General features: G+C 42.2%; 1 protein-coding gene across 1 annotated transcript in view; it reads right to left on the reverse strand.

Annotated features, from left to right (window-relative positions):
- The window catches only part of LOC142244602 (serum paraoxonase/arylesterase 2-like), a 19,812-nt gene extending 9,851 nt beyond the window's left edge, over window positions 1-9,961 (reverse strand). Inside the window, exons 1-4 of the mRNA XM_075316858.1 lie at window positions 9,818-9,961; window positions 7,744-7,814; window positions 5,859-5,914; window positions 3,317-3,485 (exon numbers count right to left, since the gene is read on the reverse strand). Of these exons, the coding sequence (XP_075172973.1) occupies window positions 3,317-3,485; window positions 5,859-5,914; window positions 7,744-7,814; window positions 9,818-9,891 (370 nt within the window). The 5' untranslated portion in view covers window positions 9,892-9,961. The remainder of the gene's footprint in view (window positions 1-3,316; window positions 3,486-5,858; window positions 5,915-7,743; window positions 7,815-9,817) is intronic.
- Window positions 9,962-10,292: the final 331 nt, after the last annotated feature.

The raw sequence follows: 10,292 nt of genomic DNA on the forward strand, positions 1-10,292 counted from the left end.
CTTTTGTGATCGGTGGTGGGTCTGACCACTTATTCAGGGGAAGGGGCACTGAAACGTGGTGGCATGATCACCTACTTCATACATAGGTGACAAGTCAACGTCTACAAACAGCAACAGCTATTTAAGCATATTAAACTTCATTTTTTTTTAACAAGACAACCCCTTTAATTGTTTGTGTAAGATTTAATTTCGGGTGTTCTGTTACGGATTTCATAACAATAGAAGGACTTTGGGATTCTGGTTACAGATAGGCTGAGCAGCAGCTCTCAATGTCAGGCAGCAGCTGCTAAAGCAAACAAGATTTTAGGGTGTATAAAAAGAGATTAGATCCCGTGATCTCAACGTATTGTTACCCCTCTATAAATCACTTGTAAGACCACATCTGGAATACGGGGTCCAGTTTTGGGCTCCACATTTTTAAAAGGTTATTCAAAAGTTAGAGTCAGTTTAAAGGCGACAACGATATTATTACAAGGAATGAAATGCCGCCCATATGATGAGTAATGGAGGCCGCCCATATGATGAGTAATGGAGGCCGCCCGTATGATGAGTAATGGAGGCCGCCCGTATGATGAGAGGTTGGAAAAGATGGGTTTGTTTAGTCTCAGAGGAGATCTCACTTATATGTATAAATACATGTGTGATCAATATAAAGGACTGGCACATGACTTATTCCTTCCATAGACAATACTAAGGACCTGGGGGCACTCACTGCGGCGGGAAGGGGATGGAAGAAAGCGGATTCCAGCAGCTTAACAGGAAAGGGTTCTTTACAGTTAGAGCAGTCAGACTGTGGAATGCCGACCACAAGACGTAGTAATGGCAGATACTATAACAGCTTTTATAATCAGAGCTGGATGATTTCCACAGTACTTATAAGGCTATGTGTCCACGGTAGAATGTACCCGCGGATTTTTCTGCATGAAAATCCGCGACTTTCGCGGCAAATCCGCACCTTATTTTTGCCGCGGATTACCGCGAATTTGCCGCGGATTTTGATGCAGATTTTTTTTTTTTCCCCATTCTATACCCAAAATCCGCACCAAAATCCGCAACAATAATTGACATGCTGCAGATTTTTCCGGATCAAAATCCGCGGCAAATCCGCCGCGGAAAAATCCGCAGCATGGACACAGCATTTCCAAAATGCCATTGAAATGGCTTGGAAGTGCCGCTGCTGCAGATTTTCGGAAAATCCGCGGTAAATCCGCAGCGTGGGCACATAGCCTTACAGGTGAAGGTAAGAAGATTGTAGCAGCTAAATTGAAAGTTAGTACTGGGAGTTGTCCCAAGATGTTGTATTTTTGATGACTCCCACCTACGTAGGGGATATTTAAAGTTATGCAGTGACCCCTTTAAAAATAGGAGCTGCAATCTGATTGGCTGTTCTGTACTGATACAGTGCCTACAAGTAGTATTCAACCCCCTGCAGATTTAGCAGGTTTACACATTCGGAATTAACTTGGCATTGTGACATTTGGACTGTAGATCAGCCTGGAAGTGTGAAATGCAGCAAAAAAGAATGTTATTTCTTTTTTTAAATTGTGAAAAGTTTATTCAGAGGGTCATTTATTATTCAACCCCTCAAACCACCAGAATTCTGTTTGGTTCCCCTAAAGTATTAAGAAGTATTTCAGGCACAAAGAACAATGAGCTTCACATGTTTGGATTAATTATCTCTTTTTCCAGCCTTTTCTGACTAATTAAGACCCTCCCCAAACTTGTGAACAGCACTCATACTTGGTCAACATGGGAAAGACAAAGGAGCATTCCAAGGCCATCAGAGACAAGATCGTGGAGGGTCACAAGGCTGGCAAGGGGTACAAAACCCTTTCCAAGGAGTTGGGCCTACCTGTCTCCACTGTTGGGAGTATCATCCGGAAGTGGAAGGCTTATGGAACTACTGTTAGCCTTCCACGGCCTGGACAGCCTTTGAAAGTTTCCTCCCGTGCCGAGGCCAGGCTTGTCCGAAGAGTCAAGGCTAACCAAAGGACAACAAGGAAGGAGCTCCGGGAAGATCTCATGGCAGTGGGGACATTGGTTTCAGTCAATACCATAAGTAACGTACTCCATTGCAATGGTCTCCGTTCCAGATGAGCCCGTAAGGTACCTTTACTTTCAAAGCGTCGTGTCAAGGCTCGTCTACAGTTTGCTCATGATCACTTGGAGGACTCTGAGATAGACTGGTTCAAGGTTCTCTGGTCTGATGAGACCAAGATCGAGATCTTTGGTGCCAACCACACATGTGACGTTTGGAGACTGGATGGCACTGCATACGACCCCAAGAATACCATCCCTACAGTCAAGCATGGTGGTGGCAGCATCATGCTGTGGGGCTGTTTCTCAGCCAAGGGGCCTGGCCATCTGGTCCGCATCCATGGGAAAATGGATAGCACACCCTACATGGAGATTTTGGCCAAGAACCTCCGCTCCTCCATCAAGGATGTTAAGATGGGTCGTCATTTCATCTTCCAACAAGACAACGACCCAAAGCACACAGCCAAGAAAACCAAGGCCTGGTTCAAGAGGGAAAAAATCAAGGTGTTGCAGTGGCCTAGTCAGTCTCCTGACCTTAACCCAATTGAAAACTTGTGGAAGGAGCTCAAGATTAAAGTCCACATGAGACACCCAAAGAACCTAGATAACTTGGAGAAGATCTGCATGGAGGAGTGGGCCAAGATAACTCCAGAGACCTGTGCCGGCCTGATCAGGTCTTATAAAAGACGATTATTAGCTGTAATTGCAAAAAAGGGTTATTCCACAAAATATTAAACCTAGGGGTTGAATAATAATTGACCCACACTTTTATGTTGAAAATTTATTAAAATTTAACTGAGCAACATAACTTGTTGGTTTGTAAGATTTATGCATCTGTTAATAAATCCTGCTCTTGTTTGAAGTTTGCAGGCTCTAACTTATTTGCATCTTATCAAACCTGCTAAATCTGCAGGGGGTTGAATACTACTTGTAGGCACTGTAAATCCCTCCTATGAGGTCCCGGACGTCTTACCCTCAATGTACAGGCTCATCCCATGAGGGTTGAAGGAGTCTGTGTCGAAGCCTTCACTGATGAAGTTATGGTTCTTGGAATGAAGGGGAGGAGAAAATGGAAAATCCCCCAGGGGGCGCTCACTGAGGGTGAAAGAAAGGCGATTCCGGTAGCTAAATAGGAAAGGGTTCTTTACAGTTAGAGCTGGGGGCTGTCCCATTGTTGATGACTCCCATTTAATTAAGTGATGTTTAAAAAATGAGCGCTGCAATCTGATTGGTTGTTCTGTACTGATAAATCCCTCCCATGAGGTCCCGGACGTCTTACCCTCCTCATTAATGTACAGGCTCATCCCATGAGGGTTGAAGGAGTCGGTGTCGAAGCCTTCACTGATGCGTAGAGGAGTTGGGCTGAGGCCGCCATCCTTCAGGTCTAAGAGGAGGATTTGTCCAGGTTCGTCGGGTGCAAAGCTCTTCATGATGGGATACTTCAGACCCTAAAAAATGTCCAACAAAATTTTTTATACAGCACCCATCCCCCACCTCGAAAATTGTGACATTAAAAGAGGTCGTTCTATTTTGATGGCCTTTATTTAAACTTGGGAAGGCCAACAATGTATGATGGGAGGGGATGAGATACCCGGCCCCCGCAGATCAGCTGTTACCGGCACCAGCATGGTCACCTCTGTATGGAAACGAGCGTCATCATGTGTGTGAACTGCGCCTTACTCGTAATGTCTTGTTTTCTTTGTAAAGCACCACGGAATAAAAAGTATTATTATTACTGACAGCAAGCAGAGATCTTGAAAATAATGAGAAACTAAAGTACAAAAGTATATTAGAAATTTGTAAACCTTTTAATTTACCCAGAACTCTCCTATATAATGATGATGGGGCGTTATATTCTGTTCTTTTTGACTCTTTCAATACGAGGGAGTAAAGGTTGTAGATAAGATGTATGTGAAAGGTGTGCGCAGTCTATACGTCTTATCAGTGCGACTCTTCCGGAATATATACTAAAGTCCACGGAAAACCTAAATATACCTATGTGTGTGTCACTGTGACTGAGCACTCGGAGCGGGGGAGGGGGTGAAAATAGGAGAAAATTACAGAAATCGACAGGAGATATAGGAACCTGCTCAGCGGCGGCCGTCCTGCTCTCAGGATATTACTTTCCTATTCCTTACATAGACCTCAATATTTCAATTCCTTTTTGAAACAAATTAATTTTTATAGCTTTAGATTAGAAATAGACTTCTACAACCTGATGGAATTTTCTACTTACTGACATCATACCGCTATTTCCCGGTTATTTTCTACTTTCTCATGTCATCTCTTTACTTGCTGACATCATTCCTTTATTTGCGGATGTCATCGCTCTAGATACTAACTCGATTCCTCAATTTGCTGACGTTATTGCCCTACTCCTTGGCACCATTTTTCTACTTGCTGATGTCATCCCCCTATATTTGCTGATGTCATCCCCCTATATTTGCTGATGTCATCCCTCTATATTTGCTGATGTCATCCCTCTATATTTGCTGATGTCATCCCTCTATATTTGCTGATGTCATCCCCCTATATTTGCTGATGTCATCCCTCTATATTTGCTGATGTCATCCCTCTATATTTGCTGATGTCACCCCTCTATATTTGCTGATGTCACCCCTCTATATTTGCTGATGTCACCCCTCTATATTTGCTGATGTCATCCCTCTATATTTGCTGACGTCATCCCTCTATATTTGCTGACGTCATCCCTCTATATTTGCTGATGGCATCCCTCTATATATTTCCTGATGTCATCCCTCTATATTTGCTGATGTCATCCCTCTTTATTTGATGATGTCATCCCTCTATATTTGCTGATGTCATCCCCCTATATTTGCTGATGTCATCCCTCTATATTTGCTGATGTCATCCCTCTATATTTGCTGATGTCATCCCTCTATATTTCCTGATGTCATCCCTCTATATTTCCTGATGTCATCCCTCTATATTTGCTGATGTCATCCCTCTATATTTGCTGATGTCATCCCTCTATATTTGCTGATGTCATCCCTCTATATTTGCTGATGTCACCCCTCTATATTTGCTGATGTCACCCCTCTATATTTGCTGATGTCATCCCTCTATATTTGCTGATGTCATCCCTCTATATTTGCTGATGTCATCCCTCTATATTTGCTGATGTCATCCCTCTATATTTGCTGATGTCATCCCTCTATATTTGCTGATGTCACCCCTCTATATTTGCTGATGTCATCCCTCTATATTTGCTGATGTCATCCCTCTATATTTGCTGACGTCATCCCTCTATATTTGCTGACGTCATCCCTCTATATTTGCTGATGGCATCCCTCTATATATTTCCTGATGTCATCCCTCTATATTTGCTGATGTCATCCCTCTTTATTTGATGATGTCATCCCTCTATATTTGCTGATGTCATCCCCCTATATTTGCTGATGTCATCCCTCTATATTTGCTGATGTCATCCCTCTATATTTGCTGATGTCATCCCTCTATATTTCCTGATGTCATCCCTCTATATTTGCTGATGGCATCCCTCTATATATTTCCTGATGTCATCCCTCTATATTTGCTGATGTCATCCCTCTATATTTCCTGATGTCATCCCTCTATATTTCCTGATGTCATCCCTCTATATTTGCTGATGTCATCCCTCTATATTTGCTGATGTCATCCCTCTATATTTGCTGATGTCATCCCTCTATATTTGCTGATGTCATCCCTCTATATTTCCTGATGTCATCCCTCTATATTTGCTGATGTCATTCCTGTTTGTGGATGTATTTTTTTTTTACATTAATCTCTGTGACATATTTCAAGAAATGGTAACTACTCACAGTGCTTATAAAGGCCAAACCATTAGGGAGAATTTCGATATCTTCAGCACCGGCCTCTGTGGAAGAAAACAACATGAGGTTAAGAGAGATTTTATATTCCGGAGCTTCATTCACAATTCTGCTAAAATCTCCCAGCATTCCCTGCTTGTTCAGTTTCGGGAAGTGTAATCTTTACCCCAGACCATAGTAGGGGTTCAGCGCGGCTGGTAGGGCTGTGTTTTAACAAGAACCTTACTCACCATTTCCAAAAACAACCAGCAGAATTAAGTAGACTCCAATACTGGATGTGACCCCGGCCAGGAGCACAATATGTAATGCTGACGTTGGATTATATGGACGTGTATTGAGTATTTCTGGTGGATTTGCTTGGCTTATACGTCATGGGTATTTTAACCTTTAAAAAGTCGTCTACTTATTTTTATGATTTTAAAAAGTGGTCTTAAGATAAAAAAAAATATACCTCATTTTATGGCCCCTCACTACTCCTCTGTACCTCTGCCTATGTCCTCCACTGGTCTCCTGGCTTTTTTTTTCCGGAAGCGGACATCATGTGACCACTACCAATGGGCATTAATTGGTAGCATTGGCTTTGTTTTATCAGAGAGATTGGCTGCAGTGGTCATCTAAGTGGTCCAATGGATGTAGGGCTCTCTTTTATTCTTAAGCCCACCATTGGTCCATATTTGATTGGTTGACCTCCAGAACAATGGCACAATGAAAGGGCTCTGATGAGGCTTCTTAAATGCTCCCTATTCTAGTGACTGGCAGAAAACGTAGTGTCACGATGTGACTGTAGGATAGCGAGGAACAGGGGGCGTCTATGCTGTCTCTCACGCTAGGTTAACCTAGACTATGGCTAACCTCTGGATTACCCTTAATGGTGATGATGCCATGTTATGAATGTTTGCTTGTATATTAAGCTCTGAAATTGTAAAGAGCTGCGGAATATGTTGGCACTATAAAAATAATAATTATTATTATTATTAGATGCCGGAGTCCCACGTCTTACTACTCCACTCACCAGATCTAATCTGTTCCCCTCCCCCAGGGAAGGAAGGGGCAGGAGTGTGATCGAAACACAAAGACAGATAAAGGAAAACTAAAACTCAGACACACTGCACACACAGGAACAAACAGTAAGAGACTAAGGAGAAAAGCAAGAGAAGTAAGGCAGCAACAAAAGGACAATGAGGGTTAACACCACAATCACTCACAGCCATAACGTACTGCAACCACCAGTAAGTCTGGATCACAACACCTCACCAGACCAGTATAGAGAAGCTATAGTTGGCAGTAAAAGAAGCGTCCAGCCAGCATAAATAGGAGGTGAGCGAATGTGACTGGCTCCCCCGCAGCATGTGATCAAAGGAGAAACAAGCAACCCGGGATAGTTAACTCTTGCTAGACTGCCTATGAACTACAAGTCTGTGGGAGTCTGTCTGTGCTGATCACAGACATCAGAGAAGTTAGCAGGCAAAGTCTCCATACATCCCAGTGGTGCCATAAGAGTCAGTGAGGTTTGTAAAAACCTGGCTGTGACACCTAGGTCATCAAAGGTGGTCACCAGCCCCAATACGGCATATGGAAAAGGGGTCGGTGATCCATGGCCTAGTTAATCAACTCCGGCCATGATACTGAATTCTGACTGGGCGCCAAGTATCAAGAATACGGATCTTATCCCAGTGCGCACCACCACTATGGTTTTGACCCTTGTGTTGAGGTTTCACGCTGTGACATCCATAGTGCATGGGACACCCCATTTTGGAAGCACAAGCGCCCCTGATTTAGAACAGTGATTTTAGAGGGTCTGGATCCATTAGTTTGTAAGATTTACATTTATTAGATTTTAGTACAAGGTGTCATTCAGATAATTAGAAAAACTCACCTATCCCTTTGAGGAGTTGACAGTTTGGGAGGTCTACCGGCTCTACTTCATTGAAGACTTTGGTTCTGTGACTAAAGAAGAAAAAATAATTCAGAAAATCACTTATGGGATATTAAAAATAACACATAATATTCATTAAAAATAGAGTGAGTTTTTATCAACAAAAAACAGTGGTTAGAAATTTAGCATAGAAGGGTCATAGATCTAAAATTAAGCAGCTGCCACTTAATTTCCAGTATCGGTGAGGTTGACTATGCTAATCTAGCGATATTCCATATGGTCAAAAACCTTTTAAGTCTTGTATATTGTTAAAATAAGGTCTGCTTTTATATTATAGATTTGTAGAAAAAGCCTTTGACGTCTTTGGTTTATTTTGCTGTAGTTGTACATGTGACGTTGTAAAACATACAAAACACAATGAAAAACTACTATACAGCACTCAATGCCAGTCTGCTGCATGGAAAGCTAAATAAATATCTTGCTTTAGAAAGGAAACGGTCTCAGATGAAGAAGATGCCACTTTATCAATTACAAGTGAGATCCCATCTTAGGAAATCCTGTGTGCTCGTCTTTAGATTGGAAGGAGCGTTGCATTAATTGTCATTCTCCTTTGATCTTGAACTCACAAGTGGCTAACGCAATAGTACAGAGACCTTTACACCAGATCCGCCCGGCCTTGGACAATGCTTTGTGCAGACATTTCTACATATTTCCCAATGTTCCATCATATCCCAGTGTTGTATGAAGCCTCCTGAACACACACACACACACACATTATATATATTAGTGGATGTAAACTTCTGGTATCAACTGTATATGATATGATTTTATACTTTCAATGAATCACTAATGAAAAAGTATATGCAATGGAGAAGGATTTGATGATAAACAGTAGTGCTCAATGCCAGTCTGCTGCATCGAAAGCCAACTAAATATTGTTGCGTTTTAGAAAAGGCTTTTTTGAAAAATAAAAAAAATATATATATTTTTTACTCAAACAGTATAGAAATGACCATTGACGCAAAGAAAAGGCACACACAAATATTAAAAGGCATACTTCCATCTTAGACACATCTAAGTCATAAGTGTAGGTTCCCCCTCTAAAGACGGTGTTACACGCTACGATTTATCTGACGATCTGTCGTCGGGGTCTCGGTTTCCATGACGCACATAAGGTATCGTTAGCGACGTCGTTGCGTGTGACACCTACGTGCGACTCCGAACAATCGCAAATAGGTTGATCGTTGACATGTCGTTCAGTTTCAAAATATTGTTCGTCGTTTGGAACGCAGCAGACATATTACTACGTGTGACACCTGCCAACGACAAACAACATCCACACGACCGCCTTGGTCAAACAATATATCACTGATCGCTGTTGCGTCGTTTGTGAGATCGTTACGTGTGACCGCAAATAAACGACCTATGTGAGATCTTGGCAAATCGTAACAATGGTCTGGGCGTGTCACATCGCTAACGAGATCGTCAGATAAATCGTAGCGTGTAACGAGGTCTTAAGACTTACCATATGTCTGGAATGTGGGTCCCCCATGCAAGGACCTACCAATAACATTGCCTCTGGAGCCCACTATCCAGCCATGTGCAAATATTGCATTGATCTCTTTTTACAAATTTCCCTCAGCTTCTATAGAGTAATAAATTAATCATTTATCGGATGGATGATGAGATAATGCATTTGATTTTCTATGTACAGAAAAAGCAGCAAGCAAACTACTGCTCATGTTGGGTAGGTAAGTGGCTTAGTCCTGCACAGGGGCCCCCCGGGGGATTCACTGGTCCTCCTGTGGGCCAGTCCAAGCCTCGGGTCTCTCATGATTGGCTGCGCATGCGCGGCTCTCCTTCATTCCATTCTGTTTGAGAACATCTGAGCAAACATGCGAGTTTACAAAGATTTTTCTATGTAATCCAGTCCTGTCATTATCTATAGAAGATAATCATGATTAACATTTCACTGAGCGCTAATCCTGGATATCGGCGGCAACGAGAAGTTGGAAACAAAATCTCAGGAACTTAAAGTTAAAAGTAGTGAAGAAAAGTAAGACAAGTCACTTACCAAAAATTCATGATCCTCTCCCCCAGGAGAGCAAGGAACGCCCCGAGAAGGGTGATTTTCAGCAGTTTCCCCATGTCTGCAGCGCTGGCCTTGGATTCTTAGCTGAACTTTATGTCATAAAAAGCCGGAGGAGCAGGTAATGATATCTGATCACAGCCGCACCACAACTGAGCGCTACACGTTGTGTTCTCTGCCTTTTATTTGTAAGCCTGTCACACCCGCAGCTTTCAAAGCCTGACAAGTTATCTTATTATTGATTTATTGTCATAGGTCGTAGTATTCATGGTTACATATTAGTACTTATGGTGGTTATTGATAGGTTATTACATCATTTTTTTTTCTCACTTGATAAATGAAAGAATTCTACAATCTGCGGTCACCACTAGGGGGAGCTAAGGAATCACACAACATACCTTAAGGGGACTATGCCAAAATCAGAGCTTACTACCTTTTCTGATAGCTGGGGAACCATAAG

This window comes from Anomaloglossus baeobatrachus, chromosome 6, assembly GCF_048569485.1.
Source record: "Anomaloglossus baeobatrachus isolate aAnoBae1 chromosome 6, aAnoBae1.hap1, whole genome shotgun sequence".
NCBI lineage: Eukaryota > Metazoa > Chordata > Amphibia > Anura > Aromobatidae > Anomaloglossus > Anomaloglossus baeobatrachus.